This window comes from Paralichthys olivaceus, chromosome 5 (genome assembly GCF_024713975.1).
Source record: "Paralichthys olivaceus isolate ysfri-2021 chromosome 5, ASM2471397v2, whole genome shotgun sequence".
NCBI classification, from domain to species: Eukaryota; Metazoa; Chordata; class Actinopteri; order Pleuronectiformes; family Paralichthyidae; genus Paralichthys; species Paralichthys olivaceus.
Window position 1 is genome coordinate 2,540,846 of NC_091097.1, and position 24,676 is coordinate 2,565,521.

General features: G+C 39.5%; 1 protein-coding gene across 1 annotated transcript; it reads right to left on the reverse strand.

Annotated features, from left to right (window-relative positions):
- Positions 1–8,866: 8,866 nt before the first annotated feature.
- LOC109641948 (cytosolic phospholipase A2 gamma-like) lies at positions 8,867–23,745 on the reverse strand. Its single transcript, XM_069525240.1, has 14 exons — positions 23,484–23,745; positions 22,457–22,567; positions 18,004–18,146; positions 17,592–17,778; positions 17,374–17,479; positions 16,909–17,049; positions 16,190–16,255; positions 15,933–16,073; positions 15,620–15,766; positions 15,455–15,538; positions 14,118–14,266; positions 11,366–11,537; positions 9,733–9,906; positions 8,867–9,063 (listed from the first exon to the last, which is right to left on the reverse strand). Exons 1-13 carry the CDS (start codon positions 23,574–23,576, stop codon positions 9,734–9,736), a joined length of 1,713 nt encoding a protein of 570 aa, XP_069381341.1. The 5' UTR covers positions 23,577–23,745; the 3' UTR covers positions 8,867–9,063; position 9,733.
- Positions 23,746–24,676: the final 931 nt, after the last annotated feature.

Consider the following 24,676-nt stretch of genomic DNA (forward strand, 5'->3'; position numbering starts at 1 on the left):
TTGAGCAGTGTTTTGTATCTTTTTCACTGAAAACAGCTGATGGAAACCATGGTGATCACAGTGACTGAACTAGAGCATTACTCAACTTCTTTCTTAGAGTTGCTGAGTAGGTCCGTCTTCTCACCTTTGTGTTGGTAGAGGTGGTTTCTGGTTGTTCCCCACTCCCACTTCTTAATCAGTTGAATGACTTTCATAATGAGTCCAAAGACTGGGGGAAACACATTGAGAACATGGGGTAACTTATTGTAGCGGGTCCCGGCTTGGTCCCCGCTGACAGATGTATAGATAACCCTCTGGAAAAGTAATATAAACATCAGCGAGGCAGGACACTGTTGCTCCTTCTCCATTCATCAGGATTATATTTATTCTCAAATTCATTTTAACTTTTTCACTGCAGTCATGAATCATTTCTGTTATTCTGTCTGCATTATAGCACTGGGAGTTACCATTTTTAGTTAACATTCACGTTAAATGTATATCTTTTCATATTTTCCAGAAATAAACATCAAAACTGGTAAGTGCTGCCACCCAGTGTCCATTTCATGCAACAGCATGTCATTGTGTGTTTCTTAAATTAGACAGACTATAATAAAATAAATAATACAATAGCAATAAACTAAAAAGTGGAAATGAAACAAGAATAATATTTCAACAAAACCGCTTATTTTGTGGGTATCACATAATAACCATATTAGCTAAATATATTTGATAAAATCTGTCATTTCAGTCGATTGTTGGCTCGTAATTAGAACTCACCAATAAGCCTAACCCTGCTCTGCACCTGTATACACAGTATACAACAAAACTGAGTAGACTGCTGTGCAATGTCAAAAAATGTTTGACGATCCAAAATTCGAAACATCTTTACATTTCTATGTAAAAAGTCTAAATGTTACAAAGTTGACACTTTACACTTAATTGGATAAACAAGGTTTTTAAATTCACCTGTGAACACCACAGCGTCTTCAGTTTTGAGTGTTACAGAGCAGCTTGAACAGGTAAGAAACAAGGCATGTACATTCTTAAAAGTACTCCAGAGCATCTGAACTAAATTTTTGTAGCAGTGTTTTGATCTGGAGCCTTTCGTGCATGCAGACGCACTCTCACACGCACAAATCACAGTAGTAAGCTGTAGTGGCATAAACATACAAGCTGACTAACAGGCAGAGGAGTTCATAATTATCACTGTCTACAGGTCAAAGAGCTCATAGAGTGCATGATCGTGTCACACACACACACACACAGCACAGGGCCAAAATTATTCAGGCAACTGCCCATTTGCCCTTCTTGACTGACAAAACCCAAAACTTTATAGTATAGTTGTGGTTGCTACAATAATACTCAGTGACTCAATAGTTGATTAAATTAAAACACGTCCTCCATGGACACTTGTCCAAACTGTCCAAAATAAGGGCACGAAAGGCTCTAAATCAAAAAACTGAATATGATGTGTGAGTTCTGAGTTAATTCATTCACCTCTATGATCTGACTCTCCTGACTCAAACTGGCTGATGTGTCCAGAGAGAGACCACAGTACCTGACTGACAGCTGCCTGGTCCTAATAGTAAAGTGTGCACCATCAGTAATGGCATCACTCCTCTGCCTGACATTAGTAGAAACGATAAAGAATCAGTCTCCTTACCTGATGACGTGCAGATGATATATGTTTGCAGAATCACAGATATTTATGAGAGGCCGTTTAGGAAATAATTCGTACTTGCTCTCACATGTTACATCATACTCTCTCACAAACACTACTATAGTCTCACACACTTACTACTATAGTTACACACACACACACTTGCTATCATACTCTCTCACACTTACTATCATACTCTCTCACAAACACTACTATAGTCACACACACACACACACTACTATACTCACACACACTTACTATCATACTCTCTCACACATACTACTATAGTCACACACCCTTACTGTCATACTCTCTCACACTTACTATCATACTCACACACACTTACTATCATACTCATACTAACATACACTATTACACTCACAATTACTAAAACAGGAAGTTAGTTTGTTTAAACAGGAAATAGTATAAAGCCTCATTCCTTGATTGGTACACAGCTCTGGGAGCTTACTGCTAGCTAAATGGAAGCTGTGTGGGAGAACTGAAATAAAGAAGGCAACTTTATAAGTACAACTTTTAATTTTGTAAGTAGCTGCAGTTACAAATATGATTTTTCCACTAATTTACCTTCTTTTTCAAAGCAACTTTTTGTTAGGAGTAAATGGTAATTAGGATTTTTTTTCACTAATGCAATGAGGTGCCTTCAGCACATTGCAAGGGAAACTGACAGAGGTGGATATGACAGCATGATTTTGGATCGGTTATTCTTTGAGCTTAATGGATATGCACGGACAATTTTGTTCTTTAGCCAGCAGTTTGAAGGAGGTGTCGACCAAGAGAGCTTTGTAACACTGGAGGCCCTACATTTATGTTTTTGTTCCATCATAAATTCATTTCAAAACTCAAGATCACTGCAAATGAGCCAAAGGGAAATGTTGACTTCAAGAGGCCCACCAACAATAATAACTGGCCATCCTGGTCGCCCACAATACAATATTCTACTTGAACAAATTACCTACTGTTCATCCCTGGGAATGAGCTGGCAAAGAATAGCTTTATGCTTTGGTATCAGTAGGAGGACATAGTACAGCCACAGACAAAATCTTCAAATTGGATCACTGGCCTACACAACAATGTCTGCTGACGTCTTGGGTGATATAGTCTGTGACATTCTTCAAACAACCCCAAATGCTGGAGAAAGATATATACATGGAAGCCTTAGATCACGGAACATCCATATACAGCGGTGGCGTCTAAGACATTGCCTGCAAGAACTTGATCCTATAGGACGGGCCCTTCGTCGTCGTCGTGCAATTCCGCGAAGAATATATAATGTTCAAACTCCCAATCAATTGTGGTGAGTATTTTGGTTGTTACTCAAAACATTTTATTTATTACTCAGTACTTGTTACTAATTTCAAAAGTAAAATTAGCCCATTTACTCATGAGAAAAGTAATTTGTAACACAGATCATTATATTAGTTTCCCATTAATCCTTAAACTCTTGTAAATACCCAATCCTTACTGCTTGTCCAGGTAATGAACCATTAGAGGACATTAATAAACTGTCATATTTAAACAGTGTGTCATCTCAAGCTTGCTTACTGCAGGTCAACATGCATACAAAATCTAGTAGCCTAATGTAGGTAGGCCTAATTGCAGTGTTCAATTAACAATCAGACAGAAAAAAGTAGGCTAACAAGATGTTTTATGGAAGAGTTGCTGTAAGTAATTAGTTGTATTATGGGGAAAAGTAATATTATTAAAGTATTAGCAGTAATGGTGGTACTCAAAGTTAGGCCTACTGATGCTACTTTAGTCTTAAAAATATAGTTGAACAAAGACATATGGTAGGTGGAAATACTCAATGTACCTCATAAATGGAATAGTTTATTACATCCTACCAGTTTCACACATCTAATTTGATGCTTTGTACAGTGCGTTGTCTTAGTTAATTTAAGTGGCTTATTATACATGACCAGTCTCAATCTCAGGGCTACACTTAAGCAATTATTTGCTATTTTTCTCCCCACAGGCACATAGATGGAAACCATAAACTGGTAAGGTGGCGGATGGTCTTCCATGGATGTGTGGATGGCTTTAGTCGAACTATCATATACTTACAGTGTCTGAACAACAACAGGGCCTCAAGTGTACTGGGACTGTTCTGTACTGGTGTACAGACCTTTGGTCTCCCTCTAAGGGTACGCTCTGACCACGGCATGGAGAACACAGTGGTTGCCAGATATATGTTGGAGAGACGAGGGCTGAACAGTGGCAGTGTCATTACTGGTTGCAGTGTCCATAATCAGAGAATAGAACGTTTATGGGCAGAGCTTAACAGAGTTGTATCATTCCACTTCAGCAACCTCTTCACTTTCATGGAAAATGAAGGCATATTGGATTCAACCGATGAACAACATCTGTTTTGTCTCCATTACATCTACTTGCCAAGAGTTCAAAGGGCAGCTGCAGAATTCTGAAATCAGTGGAACAACCATGGATTGTCTACAGAGGGAGGACAGACACCTCTACAATTGTGGCACAGAGGTGTTCTCCAATCTGCTGGAGCTGATGCTACTCGGGACATTTTTGTTAGACATGATGCCTTTGGAATCAATGAAGACAACCCTCCTGAGTTAGAGACTGAGAACAATGTTGTTGTTACAGAAAATGACTTCACTGTGAATGCAGCAGTTATGGACAGGATTCAACATACAATATATCCATTGAGTGATGATGGTAATCATGGTATCAGTTTATTTTTAGGGCTGCTACATACACACAACACTTGCTAAAGCTATGATGTAACTGTCAAGTAACAAGTAATAACGAATCAATGAATGAATTGCAAGGCCAGTTTCAACCCCTGATGTATCACAAATTCAAATAATATAATACCTGACATCCTCTGGAATTTTGTTTTGGAATGCCTCTTGAATCTCTGCAACGACTGTCCTGTTGTCCCACATTTTCCTAATCTCAAAGGCGCTTAGAATTAAGCCATTCTCGTGAAGTTTTCTTTTTGTTTTGTGTTTACAAACTTCATCCCATGCAGAATGGGGTAGGAGGATGACATTTTTGTTAAAACTGGGATGGTGCTGGGTGGTAGGCCTGAAAGAAAGAAAAAAAAAGAGTGCACTGTAATTGCATGTTGTCAGTAAGCCAATGTTTTGGTTTTTTGTACATGTTAAGTTGGTGAATAATTTCATCTTAATATGGGTAAGCTTATGTTTTACTTTCAGACGATAGCCTGGAAGTGGAGCAATTCTAAAGCCTGGAATACACTACGATTTTGTAAACGTTCCTGTTTGATGCCAACTCACACTGTACGAGTAAATATGTCGCGATGTGAGGCACAAGCTCATGATTTCTGTGCTCACACTGTACGGTCCGATCCTCAGGTACGACCTGAGTGCTCACACTGGCATTAAAGAAAAAATGAATATATATATCTATATCTCTATCTATCTCCTTATATATCTATAGCCTATCAGAAAGAAAAAATATATATATATATATGTTCATTTTTTCTGAGATATAACTTCGTTCTATTGTGTTTTATCTTATATATGGATGTATAATGTATTATTGTTATTATTCATTTTTCAACTTGTTAAAATAGCTGAGTAGTACACAATCTGCTTCTGTATCATATACTAGTGTTTTTATATACATGTGTGTGTGTGTGTGTTATATTATATTATACATCGTGTGTCTTTTGCAAAATACCTATCACACATTACATATCACATACCAGAATATTCTATTACTGTTAAACCTACTATGAATATTAAAATACGCCGAATCATGTGTCCGCTATCATGCCTACATGTATGACGTTTGCAGGAAAAACCCCTGTGAAAATCAGTTTTTTATTCAGCGAGTTTTCATTGATTAAACACACTGACACTTCATTTCTCCTGTCAGACAGATGACACTGAGGGGAGCGGGTGACCGGTCCAAGATGGCAGCCGTATTTCTTGCGCCTCAGCAGCCAATGCAGCGTCTACTCTTGGTTGCCCTTGTGTTATAGGCTACTAGCTAAAACTTTTTAATGTGGCAGCAAAAACATTGCTGATCTGTGAAAGTAGACCTGGACATCCAAACAGACCCACGTGAACCCGAGCTCGTGCTGTTAATGTTATTAAGCAGTCCATAAGGCTCAATTAATCCACTTTATGAAATTGCCTTACCTCTTCCTTGACCTGCTGGAAGCCCATCCGCCAAAGTACTGTTGTGTATGAAATCGCGGTTGATTTGTTTGGTTGCCATTACGGTTAGCTTGAGAGGATCCGCTCTGCCCTGATGCACCTGTTGCTCCAGGTCTGAAGAGCCGCCGCATTACCTCATCGACCACGCTACGTGAGGGCTGTTGATTACGGTTGGAAATGTCTGACATTGTTGTTATCACATCAGAAGAGGTTAAAATGTTATTTAAAAGTCCAATTGCCTCATTGACCCGGACCCCGTCGACCATTTTCACTTGTTACGTCTAAAAATTGGTCATCTTAGAGGAGGCGGGACATTGTCCTTGAGATCCCGCTGGAGAGACACATCTGGTACCCGCGATGAGCCAATCAGAAACTGAAAATTCAAGTTGACTTCCGTTTCAATCAAACTCTCTCACACTTACTACTATACTCACACACATCGCATATCATTCTCTCATATACTCACTATCATGTTGTTCCCTCCATAATAGCGTGTAAGAGAGTATGACAGTAAGTGTGTGTGACTATAGTAGTGTTTGTGAGAGAGTATGATAGTAAGTGTGTGTGACTATAGTGGTGTTTGTGAGAGAGTATGATAGTAAGTGTGTGTGACTATAGTGGTGTTTGTGAGAGAGTATGATGTAACATGTGAGAGCAAGTATGAATTATTTCCTAAACGGCCTCTCACAGATATTTCCCAAACGACATGCATTCTTCGTTCAATTCATGCTCATTTTCTGCAGCTGTTGCGGGACGGCGCTTTGCGGGCTGTCACTTCCACACGACGCGGACAAACTTTGAGCATTTTCCCCTCCTCTTCAGTTCTCCTTCTCCCCCTCAGCCCCTCGGTGTGTCCCCTCACAAGGAGCGCAGAGATGGTGTGAAGCCCCGCAGGAGATCCGCCCTCACAGCGTCGTCCTCGTTTTCTCCGCGGTTCTGGATCATTTCAGCGTTTAACCATCTATCTGTGTGTTTATCCGCCTGTAAGTATTTTCCAGCTGTAAAAATCTTTCTTGACGCGTGTTCCTCTGCTGGTTCTCCTTCGGAGCGGGTGGATGTCAGTGGCGCCTGTCTGCGCTGGATCAGACAACTTTACCCACAAACGCGCAGCGCGCCAGGAGCGCACAGACTGACAGAGACAGCGTGTTCATGACACTGTGTGATGATGACACACAGTAACACACACACACACAGTAACACACACACAGTGTATATGAGTAGGAGACGTCCTAAATAATAACAAGGAGGGGACAAACACAGAGTGAGATAAAGTCACACATCCACTCAAGATCCGAAGAATAGGCTATACAAAATGATTTCTATATAATGGTGAGAGTCTATACAATATTACACTGTTGGATTCAGATGCACTTGTCCCAATCTCAGAGTTAATAAAGAGAACAATTCTTCCTCAGTGACAACCTGACTGAAGTTATCACAGTGATTCATTTCATTTCCTGTGGTGTTCGCAGACTGTGAGACGCACACTGGAGCTCTCTCTTGTGGGTGTGCTGCGACCTCTTGCGTTATGTTTGGGTTACTCCCTTCACATGCAGTGCGACACTCAGGCTGAATATGGTGTGTGAAGACTGAAATCATATTCATATAAAATATAAGTAATAGCATTATGTACGTGTACCCACTGGTGTAGTCCAGGATATACGGCGTATACCCGCTTATTTTTCAGTAAGCATTGCGCATACCCACTTCTAAATCCCCCTGATGCGCACCATTCACTGGTATATGGCCCAACCTGCTGACCACCGGCCAATGGGGACCCAGCCATGCCATCCCACCCCTACCATTGGTCCAAACGGCCAGGTGCCCACCTGTGACACGTTCAATGATGTGGGAAAACAGAGTGCTTCAGCAACTAAGACACTTAACAGCTGAACACAACACAATCACAGATAACAGTGACAGAGTATATCTCTGTTAATGTGTTGTAAATGCATTTTTTTTCATTGTTAACTATTCATTGTTTTGTTACATATTGTTTTGTTGAATAATTTGAATGATGATGTTCAATCATCATATGATATATATATATATAACTCATTAGATACATATATGATATATGATTAGATACATATATATATATATATATATATATATATATCTAATGAGTTATGCTAAAATAGTGTTTATTTCAATTTTATGAAAGTGCACTTTTGAGTTTATCTGATTGGTTTTGATGTATGGAACAGAATGATTTGCATTTTTTTTATCTAAGGTGGAATACAAACACATATTTTATTTAAATAAATGCTCAAAAAATAACTGAAACACCATGTTTGCCTCATCTATATTTTACATTTATGCAGGCTGCCCGTGTGACCAGTAATACCGACAAACTGCTCCTGATCAAGTCATGTTAATTTTATAATAGTGGCACACTCTGGCCAACGCTATCTGTTGCAAATCAGCTGTTCAAAGAAACAGTTTACAAAAGAAACTACTGACTTGCCAAGTGAGAGAATAGGTGTCAATAGTTCACTCAAAATGCATAGTTGTCTCTCACTAGACTGTGGGCCAGTATTGGTTTAGTAATTTCATAATCCTTCCTCCCTGAGATCAAGCAGCAGAAATTATGTGACAATGAGCAAATACTACTGATGGATTTTTGGGTAAACTAAATAGAGTAGTCTTACATGTCACTGTTTCTAAAACAGGGCATTTTCTCGGCTGCGTTAAAAAAGGGCAAACATTGAGAGTATACCCACTTCTCCAGGGACCACTTCACCACTGTGTGTACCATAACCCTTCTGTCATTGTTGTTAATGAACACTCCATTCTCACATGTCTTCACACCAGGAGTTCCTCCCTTGCAGGACTCTGATCGGTCAAAACCTCTTTGCTGTGTTATCCTTGAAATTGTACAGATATGTGTGGCAAGGGGTCACAGGGTTAGTGCAGTCTAAGTCTTAAGTGACTGCTAGAGTCATCCTGTGACTTCATCGTATCATGTGATAGGAAAAATAATTTCTACAATGTTGTCAAACCCATTATGTATGTGCAGTGCAGTAAACCCGTGAAGAAGACAATTACTCTCACATTATGTAACCGACATTTATTTAGAGTGTCAGCCATCTTAGCAGACATCATTACATGCATGCTCTGTTTGTGCTTCTTCTCCTCCGACTCTTTATGTAGATGAAGTCAGAGACTGATTCACAATCATTGTGAAACCACACAGGTTAGTTCAGAGCACACCACGATGATAAGACTCAGGGCTGGTGCAGCACAGACTTCCTGGAAGGGAGAGGAAAAGAGAAGAAGAAAGATTTCTGATAAGTCGAATATTTATTCATCAGCTATCCACATCTCCCTCTCGCTCGGTCTCAGACACACAGTGATGCACAGATATGACATGAACTCATTTTATTGAGTGTCTTTTTGATCCATCAATTACCATTTTTCACAGAGGCGAGAACCAGTCCTACAGACAGATTTGTTCTAAAGTAGTACGAGCAATTGAAGAAAATTCGTGGAATTCACCAATTCAATCATACTTAGAATTTCCTCTCAAGTACACAAATAATTCATGAGGAGAAAAACAGATAAAGAGCTTTCATTACAGGGGATTCTTTGCCTGAGCAATTCCGTTATCTTATCCTGAAGGAACTTTGAGTTCAAATATAATAGATACATTTCTTTTATGAAGAGATATCAAATATCATTATCTCCATCACCACCATCATCATCACCATCATCATCACGGCCTGGCAATTTACTTGATTGGGGTATTTTGTCACAGCAGCTAATTTCAGTTGTTTGGATGTTTTGGATTATTTATTGTATCTGACAGAGAGAGAGAGAGTTTGGTGAATACAACCTTGAGACATTGAGCTCACAAATTAGAAATTAAAATGTGTCTCTCTCATTGTCTTGCTTGACAACCCTGTAACACTCCGGCCAAACCTCATTTCTTGTTCTCTCGGCGGAGGACGGCCTTGTTTATCTCCCTCAGCAGAGTTTCCTTGTTGTTCTTCATGTTAGCTTCAGCTGTCTCCAACACAAACTTGATCTTGGTATCATTGAAAGGACGCTGGAAGGTGGTGTACTCCTCCATCTTCGCATTGATCTCCTCTGCATCTATAGACAGTGAAGGCTTATTAGGCTCTGATCAAATAAGATCCTGCTGTTCTATGACACCTTGCTAAAATTCATAGAGCTTGTAGTAAGTCACACAATGTGTGCCAAGGAGTAATTAGTATTCATTTGTATCTATTTGATTTGTTTGGGAGAATCTACAAGGTCTGACCTGGATACCTGAGAATCTCTTGAATTCGGATTTAAACAGGTGCTAATCCTTGGAGATTATTTGGCAGAATATGTGCAAGTCCTTAGTTTCTTAATACTGACACTATTATACATGTATATGTACTTTGGGTTATGTACAGCAAATCGCTTGCAAACGAATTTTAAAGACGACACCACTGTGCACACTCCTGCAAGCATCAGCATGCAGAGCCCTGATAATGCATTTCAGCATTGTCAGATACTGAAATACAAAAGCATACATCCATATCCAGACCACTCCTCCGTTCCCTTCACTGGTTACCAGTGGCTGCCCGCATCCGTTTGAAGACACAAGTATGTTGCGTACCCCGCTGCGAATGAATCGGGCCAGTCCACATCCAGGACATGGTCAAACCTTACACAAGTGGACGCACTTAGCTCTGCATCGACCAATCGGCTTTCTGCTCCCTCACCATGAGGGGCAACTAGCCACTCAACAAAATCACAGCTGTTTGCTGTATTGGCTCCAAAATGGTGGAACGAGCTCCCCATTGACATCAGGACAGCAGAAAGTCTACACATCTTCCACCACAGACTGAAGAGACATCTCTTCCGACTGCACCTTGGTTAAGAAGATGTCGTCTACTCTGGTGTTTATATGAATTGTATATTGCACTTACATGTAGCACTTGTAGTTCAGCTTTTCGAAGCTATTGTACTTACATGATTTTTGCTGTTCTGGGTTCGTACCCTCATGGTTGAATGCACTTATTGGAAGTCGCTTTGGATAAAAGTCGCTAAATGATATGTAATGTAATGTAGCTTGAACTATCGCAAGGAGTGAGCAAAGGGAGTGATGAGAAACTTTCACTGCTTAAATAGACTGCCTCATAGTATGTGTATTAGAGATGATTGTAGAGAGTGAGGTATGCCACATGATAGGATCAGCCAAGCTCAGTTGTCTTCCTGAACTACCTTGCAAGCGTCGCTCCATTTTTGCATGCTGACAAGCTGCCATGTGATTATTAGCACTGAGGCTGAAATATCACAAACACAACCCCAAATGCTATTTTGTGTGGTCTTCGTTTTCTCCCCAGCTTCATATTTATGGATTAATGTGAAATCAATCTTGACTTCCACTGAGAGAAATGCTTTCAGATTGACAAAAGGTATTGTCAAAACAAATAATTCACTGCTCCTGTTCCTATGCTACACAAATATAATACACTGTACATTGCAATATACAGCAGTGGCCCCAAGAGAGAAACACATTCATAACAATGCAATGTGTGTGTATGTGTGCGTCACAGACCGTGGCAGTTCCGTCTATTGAAGAGCGGCATGTAGACGATTGTAGGCTCCTTCTCTTTTCCCTCAAACACGTAGCAGTCCTTTGGCCACTCTCTCTCCTCCAGGACCTTATCGTCTATCTCAGGGAAAGGCTTCTTTAACTCCGCAGCATATTCTCTGGCCAGAGTCAGAGTCTGAGGAGAACGCAGGAGCGGACACCAGTGTCACACGGTTTTACATCCTTGAACTTGTTGAGTGGTCAACAAATGACAGATGAGGAATTGTTATAACTCAACTATCCTTTAATTCATAAACCACAGGTACCACTTTTTCACAATCTTATTATTCTGCCCTCAAGACTTTTTTGGACTTGTTTTGGAGCTAGTTTGGTATAGAGAGACTTTAAACTTTTGTCTTTGTGGACCTTTAATGTCAACAGAGGACTTTTGGTTTACTTTGAGAAATCTTCTGTTTATACCTGTTTGAAATGTTATGGCATTTGGACTTTGAGTTATTTATTTCCTGTCTTTCTTTGAAGCAACTGACACTAGCTGTGTCTCAATTCAGGGGCTGCATCCTTTGGAGGCTACAATTTAACGATTGCATCAAAGTGGCGTGACTAGGCTGTCCCATTTTGAAGGCTCCCCCGGATTCTTTGAGCTTCGGTGACTGTTTTTCATAGAGGTAATGAATCAAGCAACAAGACATCCAGTGCTTGAGTATCACACTTCACCTCAACCCAACAGTACAAGTGTTGAAATATCAATGGGCATTAAAACTTTCTCATTGTGTCTGTTGCTTGGCAACAGCAATAAGGGGGGGGGGGGGCATTTGTAGACCAGATAGTGTCTTTGCGTTTTGTCCTTTGTGATCGACAAAGCATACAGCCACTGAATTAAGACACAGCTCTTGTGTGTCTCAACCTTAATGTACTTGTCTTTGTCCTGTTTCTCACTCCTCTGATTGGCTGCACCACCCAAATGTGTTACACCTGAGTTCAGTTGTCTCTCTCTGTGCTCCCCACTGTCCTTTTTCAGTTCACCTAAAAATCATTTCAAGCATTTTTAATATAAACATCATTTTACCTTTGATCATTCATAGTGCTCAGCCTGTGAAAACTGTATGATTTCCTAAGGGTAGAGACTTGATGATTTAACCTGGGGGTTACCTCAGACTGGGATTGGAGACAACACAGCTATAACAAAGTCTGCATTATAAACTGGGGGCAGACATGAACATTTGCTGGCCAGAAAGAGGCTACTGAAATGCATTATGAGGACCCTGTGTTTTTTTTAGCCTGATCTATTCATACTTGTAAGTACAGGTTGGAACATCTTGCCCCCTGCTGCTCCATTCTTTCATTAAATTTGTCTTAGTCCTTAACTTTATTGGGTCCTCTGACTAGAATAGTGCCCCTTTAATGGGTCATGAGGAATTAATTGAAATATAATTGATTGTTTGACAATGCCTTTTTTCAGATAACCCTATGAGGTTTGTTTTTAGGAATATGAACATTTTCTCTGAATGAACATACAAACACTATAATTATACAACTGTAGTATAATTTTTGGCCATCAAACCATGTCCCTTATGAATGTCACTATATACCTTTAAGAATCTGCACATGTGTGATTGAAACATGATTTATTACTGATTACAATAAGTTAGTGAATGTAACTACAAATCAAATCATATATTCTGTGTGTAACAAGCAGTATGAGGTGATTGTATAACTTGTGTGAAGAAATATTCATCTTTTAAAAAAGACAATTTGACCGAATTGAAACATAATGGTGTCAAATGTAAGAACAACATCTTTTTAAAAATAGAAAGCTGATTGAACAAAAGATAATGGTGTCAAATGTAAGAACAATATCTTTTTAAAAAATAGAAAGCTGATTGAACAAAAGATAATGGTGTCAAGAATGAGCAAAACTGTTTAAAAGTAAAATAGACATGTCTGGACATGTCTGGGCAAAACTAGTGTAAGATCACAACATGCCCAGTGGAAGTTTCCAGAGCTAGAAAAGTGACCAATGAAATGATGACACGTGTGCCCACGATAAAACGATAGACCAATAACCTAATGACACGTGTGTCCCAAAATGATGATGACCAATGAAATGCTGACAAGTGTGGTCACTAAAGGGTTTATAAGACAGCACCACACGACTTAGACAGAGTCCTTCTCTGGTTAAGCTCCGGCTTGCTACTGAATGCTCTCGGGTTTTTTGTCGACAATAAACTCTGCTGCTTTTGAGTTGACTCTCCTGCTTTTTATTCGACTGGATTTTTGAACTTCTGGACCACGAGTGAAACTTAGTTTTCACCCACAACACAACCTACCCCCATTAAAAGAAAGTTTCCCTGATTATAGATGGCTCTCACTCGTTCAGTAGCCTACTGATCTTCTCGCAGCCTGGTTTCTTACCTGTTCAAGCTACTCACAGGTGAATTTAAAAACCTTGTTTATCCAATGAGCCTGGAAAACACTGGGTGTCCCACAGTTGTGTTGTATTGAAGTTGTACTAGTTTTTTTACATTTTTTGACATTGCACAGCAGTCTACTCAGTTTTGGTGTATACTGTGTATACATGTGCAGAGCAGGGTTAGGCTTATTTGTGAGTTCTAATTACGAGCCAACAATCAACTGAAATAACAGATTTTATCAAATATATTTAGCTAATATGGTCATTAGTTACCCCATGTTTTAAAACAAGGCCTCAGGCTGAAATGTATAGGAACACACACGCTCAAACATGCACACTCTTTACCTCAAACATTGTTCCAGCGCTGTTCTCCAGTACAATAATGAGGTCAATGTCTCTCTTCTCTCCCAGAAAAGGAGGGTAGGCAACATTGACCAGCAGCCCTGCATCAACCAGGTGGAATTGTTCTTTGGTGCCAAGGCAAGGTGGAACATCTGACCGGCAAAATCATTTGCAATCACTATTACAAGCAAATCTGTTATTTATTTATTAATTTATATACTTAGCATTTTGTCTTTATCATATTGGACCATTATAAGACAATGTCACTTTTCAGTTACTGTATTTGTTTCTTTACTTTTTTATTGCTAACTATGTCACCAGCATCGACTGTATGTATAGACTAACGACAGGACTGGTCCCCAAAAGTGAGTCCAAAGCATTTCAATTGCCACCTGGTGGCTGGTTGTAATATAGGTCAGAAACTCTGTTGCCTCCTCGTTAGAGGATAGGATAGGGACCAAACTAAAAAGTTAAAGTACGTGTCAAATACGTTTTTTTCTCAATCATGATTTCTGTCATTTTAGGTAGTTGTTATGAAGCTACGCTAATATTTGTTGATGTGTTCATTTTTCTGCTACGTGTGGTTATAATTACCATTGGATGCTATTCAAACAGGGTGAAACTTCATATTCATATCTGACAGCTAAGACTGACTTGCGATTGGTTGAGGGAGTGTATCAGCTGGACCCTACTACTGTGACCATCCCCCGATCACTACTGTGCAAACTCATCAATCAAATTTTACTTGTTCAGCCCATATTCACACATACATTTGTCTCATGGGGCTTAACAAGGTGCGACATCCTCTGTCCTTAACAATCAGCAAGAGTACGGAAAAACGACCAAAATAAAACAATGCAATAGAGGCAGCGTGAAACTGAACACCTCAACAAAATTACAATAGTTAAAATTGAAAGTTTGTGACATAATAGAAAGGTGTGCCGTTTGAAGTATTTATACATAATAAATTGTCTGATAGAAATGAACCGAGCAGCGATGATAATGGAAATGGAGTTATTGCCAGTAATGAAAAATAAGTGTGCAAGAGTATTGTATATCAAGCAGTCTTGTTGTAATTATAGTCCATGATCAGCTGCCACCACGATCACGATCCAACACCACGATGGCAGGGTTCAAATACAGGATATTTTGGCTTCATTTCTGAATAGTGGGTGGAAGTGGGGATGTGTCTTCCATCTTTATTTACATTGTATGGTCACCAGTAAATGTTACCTCCATCGGAGGAAAGCAGCTGATGGAAACCATGGTGATGACGGTGACTGAACTAGAGCATTACTCAACTTCTTTCTTAGAGTTGCTGAGTAGGTCTGTCTTCTCACCTTTGTGTTGGTAGAGGTAGTTTCTGGTTGTTCCCCACTCCCACTTCTTAATCAGTTGAATGACTTTCACAATGAGTTCAGAGACTGGGGGAAACACATTGAGAACAAATAGATGCTTTTCCTTCTCATTTCAATCAAGTAAATAAACAGTACTTTCACACTGACCATGAGTTTTGAAAGCTCCATCCTCCAGACTCTGGCTCCAGGTGTCTACTTCCTCCAGCAGCTCCACTCTCCACTGCTGAAAAATACTTTTTCTTTCCTCCATATTCTTTGACCCCAGCAGCATAGAACGATTAACATTAACCTTGTCTGGAAAAATGAGAATCTAATAGGCACCGTGCATTCTTTATTGTATCACAAGAATCATTGACAACATTTCTCTCTGGGTGTCAATGCAGTTTAACGAATGAGCTTACAGCTGCCAAAATAACAGCATTTAATGGGTAAAACTATGTCATCTGAGCAGGACCATCACCTTCTAGTATTTTCTGCAGCATGTTCAGTTCAGAAAGAGCAGTCGGATCCCTTGTGGAACTTCTGATCAGGTCCACCAGTTTGTCAAGGGTGTTGTATATACGAAAGAACTCCTCAGCAGCACTGTCTATATGCCCGTCCACTGAGCCAAATACACACACACACAGAGAGAGCAAACGTGTATGACGTTCAACTCACACATGTTTTACTGTGACTACTTGTTTTCCTGTGTGGGTATAGAAATGTGATTGTAATTACCATTTAACCAGGGAGGGATCACGTCTTTGATAACGTCCTCATGAGCCAACGCAGAACCCAGAACACCTGCACAAGTTCAACACACACACACAGGTTTGAAAATGACGACTCATATGCATGCATGGCCAACACTCCTGCCAATCTATTATTGTATGATGCAATATGGCAAAAATACACACCAACACAAAATTACATCAGTTTGAGTTACTTGAAAAATGAGAGAATTTCTTTAATTCTGCTTTTCTCTGTGCTCTTCTCATTTAAATGTGTTTAAACGACACCCCTGCAGCCTTTTATGTGTCAAACAGATAATGATCTCACTTATGCAATATGAGTTTACAGTCATGAATATGCATTGTCACACAGAGATCATTTGAAGGAACATTTCCAGTAGTGTTTTTAACTCAAGGTATATTTTTGGCATTTTAATGAATGCCCCCCCCCCCCCCCCCCCCCCCCTTCTTTCATATACAGTATATGATTTCATCCTAACCTGTATTTTAAACCGGATTTTTTTATATTATTGATATTATTATTATCATCAGATGAATTGCCTCTTGGGGGCAGTAAAACAAACTGAAAACATAAAATGAACACCATACTCTGCATCGTATATATGCTCATAATTTACATACCAGAGCATCAGTAGCTTCTTGTTGATTCAATTCTTCTAAACATGCAAATCCATGCACTTACCATTCTCACATGTAAACACACACCTTGTAGTTCGACCATGTCCCGCTCTAGCTTCTGCTCCAGCAGCTCACCGCTGTGAAACTTACTGCCCAGGAGAGACGTTTCAACAAAGAGACCCAGCTCTGTGAATCCAGCCTCATGAGGACTCACCTCAAACCATTTCCCTACGAGACATAGAGGGAATTTCACACTTACTGTTATTCAGTGAGTGAATCACTTAGACCCTGCGGTGACATGTGCATAGAAAAGCTCTGTGAAGGTTTTTTATCTATAAAATTCACCCATTCACACAGACATTAATACACTGCATCTATGTGCAGCACTCTCTCTATCTCACATCACTCAGACATTACTGGGTGTCAGGGGTAATTTGGGGTTCAGGAAACGTCAGCATGCAAAATGAGGGAGACAGGGATTAAATCTCTGACCTTCTGGATTAGTGTACAACCCGCTCTTTCTCCTAAACCACAGCATATGCATGTATATACCTTCTATAGGCCCATCTGAAAAGCACCCCTTCTCTACAGCGCTGTAGATGGGATAAGGGTTTGTAGCATTCCTGCTGGCCTCGTCTGAAAGATGCCGCAAGTCCATCTGATGAAAAACAAGATATTTATGGACTGTGCTTACAATCATTGTAACAGGATGTGTTTTCAAACAGGAAGTAACAGTGTGTGTGTGCGTGCATGCATGTGTGGACTTGTACATGTTTCATGATCCCAGCAGAGGTTAAGACCCCCCAGACATCAGTGAGAGAGAAAAGCTCCTTATTTGCCCTCTTGTCCAACCAGGCCAGAGCATGCCCCAGCTCGACCCCAGGACCTGAAAACATGGACACCGCTCTGTCCATGTTGACGCTCCACTGCGGGTCACTGTACAGGGTGGACATGGACCTGAGGAAGATAGGTCAACACGTCAAATGAAATCATTAGCGAGTGTAAATGTTTTTTTTATGTAGTCTTCTTCTGTAATGAGTTATTTGTAGTAGCTCTTCCAGCCACATGTTAATGTAATAACATGCCAATTATGTCCCATCATCACCTGTCCCATAATCTATCAGCAGCTGTTCAGCTCTCATTACACAAACTTGACTCTGTGTGTGAAACTGTGATTGTTACCAAGTTGACCCAGAGACTCCTCCAAGGTAAAGCAGAGAGTCCAGCAGACCATCCTTTTCCATCTGATAGAGGGACCCCACCAGACCCACAGCTGCCCTCTGACCCCCACCTGATGGCAGCAGAGCGATGTGGGGAACCCAATCCTGGTTGGAGAGATGGTAAATCTGATAGCTGCTAAGCTAATTGCAGGAAACTGTAGAGAATGACATTATTTATTAATTAGGTAAACTTCTTTGTTTGGGTTATTTATGAGGCTATTGTTGGCTACTGGGTTTCTGTATCCTATTTAAACACTCATTTCCTTCAGAAATGATCCAAAAAAAATTAATATTGCATCTCATTCTATATCAAATGAGATGTTGAGGTGAAAAGTTTGCTTTATTCAGAATATTTTGCGGTTGTTGGGATGTTCATGCTATTTTCCCTCAATATACAATATGTAGCAATATGCAAAATTACATAAAACAATTGTTATTTTACATGCCAATCAAAATAGGAACAGAAAAACAGGGCAAAATTGTAAATGACAGAAAAATACTTTTACTATTTTTTACAATATAATATATTATAAGACAAACACACACACACATTTAATTATGTTATGTTACATATGTACTCATATATATTCTCTACACACTATGATACATGTTGTACAATGATATTATCAGAAGTAACAAATAACTTGGAGACTAATAGGCTAAAAAGCTAAGTCAGTCCCACTGAGGTATGTGAGCAAATCCTTTGAGCCCCCAAGCAGTCTCTCCTCTGCATTCTTTGTTGTACAGGCTGTAGTTCAGAATGTTAACTCGTACTTGAGAAAATATCAGCAGCAGAAAAGTCAAGTCAAGTCAAGCAGGTTTGTAAAGGTATCTAGGGCTGAACACTTTCAGTGCATATTGTGAACTATGAGAACATGATTCAGTCATTACCTGAACCACTTGAAGCAAAACTTTGACTCTCAGTACCCAAGTGAATTTGTAACACATGTAAAGTGCTTTCATTTATTTGGCTCGCAGGTAGTTTGATAACAATAAAAGTCTACAGGCAGCAAACTTAGGTTCAGAGGCTTCAAAGAAATCTGAGACTTTGAGACATATCTATCCCCCTCTTACCACCATTAAATAATTAAATAATAAATAAATAAATAATTAAATAATAATAATAATATCTTCATCGTGTTCTACGTTTTGTGCATCAGACAGGTTACAAAAAATGAAATATAAAGAATATTATAGGTGGGTTTGGGGACCACTATCATTCTCTCAATGTTACTCTAGAAAATGAAATGAAAGATTTGTTTTTTGTTTAGGAAAATGTTTGCCCTGTATTCTCCTCATTACCGCATGAAAATCATAAAAATGCACCACAGAGCGCCACAGGAAGTCATTCCTGCCTGAAGTCATTACAAGCATATTCATTTGCACTAAATATTCAATGTACAGTACGCACAATATTGTATATATTTCATATTTTATTTTTAATCTTATATGCTATATTTCTACCATTTACTTGGAGCAATTGTAACAAACACAATTCCAATTTATCAATCAAGTATTTCTGATTCTGATTCTGAAAAGGACAGTCAGTGCTGAAATTGTGGGCGTGCAAAGCTGTTGAATAATGTCTGTACTGCTGCTGAATATTCAACTATGTTCTTCTGCTGCTCTCTAAAGCTGCTTTCTATGGAGGACAGAAAAATGACTTAAAGGTTCAGTGTGTAGAATTTCATGACATCTAGTGATGAAATTGCATTTTGCAGCCGAATGCCCCTCACCTCACCCTCCCCTTCCAAACATGAGAGAGAACCTGTGGAAACCTTCAGTTTTCGTAAAAACGTAAAGTTTATTTTGTAGAGTTTGGACAACTGTAAAAAACATGGCGGCCTCCGTAGAGAGGACCTGCTCTTGATGTAAATATAAAGTATTCAGATACAAAGGGCCCCATTCTAGGGTAAAAAAAAAACAACAATTCATACAATTTAGATGATACACATTCATGAAACATCATGAAGATTATTTTACATTCAGTTTCATCTGATAGATCCCTTTCACCTAAATCTTACACACTGGACCTTTAAGTATAAAGAAAAAAAGAAAGACATAAATAAATAAATAAATACAAATGCATAAATAAATAAATAAATTCTTTTCCAAATGTATTTATTTCTATGTCCGTATGCTAATGAGAAAGGCGGTCCTAACATCAGTCTCATGCAGGATTGGTCACAGGAGTGTGACGATCCAGTTCTACTACTTCTGCCTTTCAGTGCTGACTGTTGTGCAGTAGTTGCTGTTTGCAGTGTTGTGTCAGTTCACACAAGAACGAGATGAAAACGAACTAGTTCATTTTTTATTGGGATGATTTAGAAACAAACCTACGATCATGTGTTCAGTTATGAATCGATGGTGTCGGAACATCTCTGTGTGTTTTTGAAGAACAGTGGAAACAGTGAAACACAGAGATCCTCTGGTCACAGCTGCTTCATGATCAGAGCAGAAGCTGCAGCTGGTTTGTATCAAGCTGGAGTTTCTGTTTCCTCCTCCACTCTGACCTGCTCTCACTTTAACTCTTAAACACTCATCAGTAGTTATCAGGACCTGATCAGTACATGAAGTAACTCAGTGTTTGTTTGATTCCAGAGTTCATGAGACTCATTTAAACATCATGAAAAATGACTTGTCAGCATGTTGTGCTCAGTACAACATGAGATTTGACGCATAGTCAGGACTCAGTGTTAAATTGACCGGAGTGGCACGCAGACATGATCCCACACCTTTGATTAATAACTAAACACATGATCGTAAGTTTGTTTCTCAATCATCCCAATTAAAAATGAACTATGAACGTGAACTAGGTCAATTCATGTGCATGAACTGAACTTTGAACTCGTTCTTTTTAAGTGAGAACTTACACAACACTGCAAACAGCAACTACTGCACAACAGTCCTGTGACCAATCCTGCTCAAGACTGAGGTTAGGACTGCCTTTCTCATTAGCATACGGACACAGAAATACAGAAATGAATAAATGAGGAAATAAATTTAAGATGTTTATTTCTGTATTTATTTATGTATTCATCTATTTCCACATTTATTTATGCATTTATTTATTTATACTTTAGTAATTTTTCGTCCGACATAAGTTTCAGACATGAACTCCAGGGGAAGTCCAGAGAATTGGGTCTGGACTTTTTCCCAGGTTTGCCTTTCACACAAGAACCGAGCAGCAGGAGATTCTCCGCTCAAACATGTTCACAACAACAAAGAAATATGTGGAGAGTTCATATGTGCATGTATTGTTCCTTATTGTTTTATGTTTTAAATTATGTTTTAAATGTTAATGTGGTACATGTGTTTTAATTGAACATGGCCTCTTTATTTCAGCAAACTTTATTTCTCCATTACTTTTAGGAATTAAGAAGAACTATCACTACACCTATAAGACTTAATATGGATTTAACACTTGTATAGGTAACAAAGTGTTAAATTTTACCTCCAAAAAGAGTCAATAACTACACTTAATAAGTGTTAGTAGTAACTCTCCAAGACTTAAATTTTGTTGTGTGGACCCATATAGACACTTCACAAGAGTTGAAATCAAATCTGACAGAGTTAATTTGGGTATGCTGATTTGGTGCAGCCGGCAGAGGCAGGGTGTAACATTTTCATGTTTACAATACAACACCAGCATCAGCTCTTATTGGCAAAAAACTCTCTTGACATCTTCGTTGGTGTGTATTTGTTTTCTGTCGTCATCTATTAAACCATTCAGTCACAGTGAATCCTGTCGTGTTCTCACATCAGCTCCTTTGGACTTTCTGCAAACTTTATAGAAAGTCCACAGAAAGCCTGGAGGCTCCCATTCAGACATTTGCATTCACACAGACCCTCCCGAGAATGTCCAAAGGATCTCTGGAGTTCAGTGCATGTCTGAAAGCAGTTTAACTCTGTTTGTGTTGTGCAAAGCAGGGACAGACTATGGATTTGCAGTGGATTACTGTAAACAGGCAGCACCTCTTTGACAGCATTTTGAGTCAGTAACCCATGAGTAACATTTATGTGATACATTTTATAACATATCACAAAACTTACCACTGTATTCATTACCCTAAGACCATACAGCTTCAGCAGTGTCTGCTCAAATTTTACTGTAAGACCTTAAAATAGTGATCATACAAAGCCATGGAGGACGTGTGTGTTACGCAAAAACAGGCAAAATGATATCTGAGTAGATATGACACCTTCCCAGATAAAAATATGGAGTGGGAGACAATGCACAAAGGTGAAATTCACTCAGGCATGACAAACAGCAAAATGCCACATCAGGTAGAAAGCAGAAGAACTAAGAGGCATACACTTCCTCCTAACTCCCTTACTTCACCAACCAGCAGACAATGAAACAAAAAGAAGACAGACAGAAATGTAGTGTAGTGTGTGAGCAGTTTCTTTCTTACTGTAGAACAGTTGATTCCCAGTTTGTTGAGTGACTCCAGAACTACCCTTTTCCTCCTGTCAACATAGTCCTGCTCACCAGCACACAGGGAGTGGGACTGATGGATGTGTTCCTGGGGGGGGAATAAGATCAACCAATTTATACAGCACACTGAATGGAACCTGTGATTGTATATTCTTCAAATATCAATTTAAAAGCTGAATTTAAATTTGGGACTCCAGCCCCCTTGCAACCCTCAAATAAGGCTCAAATAGGACTACTCAACTAGTTGACTATCAAAACTATTGTTGTCGCAGTTGCCTAAAGCAGCAGTACGACCAAATTCAGGTGCTCGGCTAAAATCATCAATATTTTACCAGAGCAGATAAAAGTGTCAGCTGCTACATGTACGATTGCCCTAAAGTACAACAACTATACCAACTCTATGCACAACAATCTAAAGCTAAACCTGCTTGCTGCTAACGCTAGCAGCAGCAAAGTTAGTGAGAAGCGCCAACAGAGTGGACAAGGACGGCAGACGATAATGAAACAATTCTCTGAACGTCCGATCACTGACAACCAAACGTTATATCACTCTCATGTACATTGATATGGGTTGAAAAAAAATATGTCTTTTACATTGAAATGACTAGTTGACCTCTTTTATAGGGAATAGTTGATAACTATTAAGATACAGTAGTTGTGAATTCCCGACCCTCATCAGATAAGTGGAATAGATAATGGATGGATAGATTACAATTTGAAATTTGCTCCAATAACACACTATACATATTGCAGTGTATTTCTTAAACACTGCAATAAACAGCTGCTGCAAAATGATATCATATTTAAAGTATTATAATACATTGCCATCACAGTCAATAAAAGTGTATGGTTCAGTGCCCAGCAGCATGAAAGATTATCCTTTGTTTTGTTTTTTTAATATCATACCATACAGACAAATACAGATCAGAGTAACAGCACCTCAACAGTGAATTATTCTAATAATCATGCTACTAATATGCATCTTCAATCCTGCTGCTTCTTACCTCCATGTTGTCCGTTGCTTCCACCAGAGCTCCTGAAATCACAAGCCACAGGCAAATCAATGAGAAAGATAAGTTTAGCATTCCAGTCTGCATGTCTGCATGTGAAAACAAACTTCTCGGCAAAATTAAGTTCTGGAGCTGAATCCTCGTCGTGGTAAAAGTTGTGCCTAAACTCCTCTGCTGTTTTATTTGTCTGATCAGAAGAGGCAGGTTTTTTTTCTCCTTTTGAGCAACTGCTTCGGTAACACAGCACGCAGAAAGAGAAAGGGGGGGGGGGTGGCACTCAGATATTACTAAAGTCATGACAAACACACTCCCACACATTTAACAGACCGTAAAGGTGCATGGTTTTGGTCTGTGTTGGTACAAGTACTGAGATTCATCTTCTATAGAAATACACTGTTACAAGTAAAACACCTTGCATGTTTCCTCTTGAGTGAAACTGGAATAAAACTTGAGAGTTGCTATAAAAAAGAGCCAAGCTTGGTTGTTCTCTGAATGAACTGTCAGAGTATCTTACCTTACGATCCATCAGGTAAACAACAGAACAGTTGCTGACGTCATGACAAGGTTGATTCCATCGGTCTGAAAACCAGCTGTTAATCAGGTCTTCTTCAGCACAATGACCCATCAATGTAAACTCCGAGGCCTTGTTCTCACCTGGTATTAAAATGCAAATAAACCCTCATAGATCAATATATTGGAAACGCTGAGTGTGTATAGATGATTTGATTCATTAAAGCTGCTTTCTGTCATGCACTGATCTCTGGAGATCTTCTGGAGTTTCTCTGGAGGTGGATGTGTGAACGCAAATGTCTGAGTAAGAGCCTCTGGAGTTTCTCTACCTGCCCCCCTAGTGTAAAGTCAGAATAAGTCCAGAGCTGATGTGAATACACAGCAGGAGATCCTAGAATTTGTTGGGAGCAAGTAGGGGGGGGGGGGGGGGTCGATGCTGCTTTCTAACACAAGACAGACACAAAAATAAAGATGTGAAGAGTGTGTAGGGATAAGAGCCATGTGATCTCTGCAGCAAAACCAACACGTAACTTCCTGCCTCTGCCCCACCACCCTTCACTTGAGTCCTGGAGAGAATTTGTTGCTTTTGCGAACATGTCTGAGCAGAGGAAAGTGTGTGAAACACAAACTGCCGAGAAATTCCAGACCTGATTCTCTGGAAATTCTTCTCAGGGCAT

Bases quoted from the DNA above. Each gene is read 5' to 3' on its own strand.
- LOC109641948 (XM_069525240.1), bottom strand. From the start codon at position 23,576: ATGCAGACTGGAATGCTAAACTTATCTTTCTCATTGATTTGCCTGTGG. The intron at 15,767-15,932 runs GTGATGGTCCTG...TCATTTTTCCAG, and splicing joins GCTGCAGAAAATACTAGAAG to ACAAGGTTAATGTTAATCGT. The intron at 11,538-14,117 runs GTAAAGAGTGTG...CGTTCTCCTCAG, and splicing joins GCGCTGGAACAATGTTTGAG to ACTCTGACTCTGGCCAGAGA.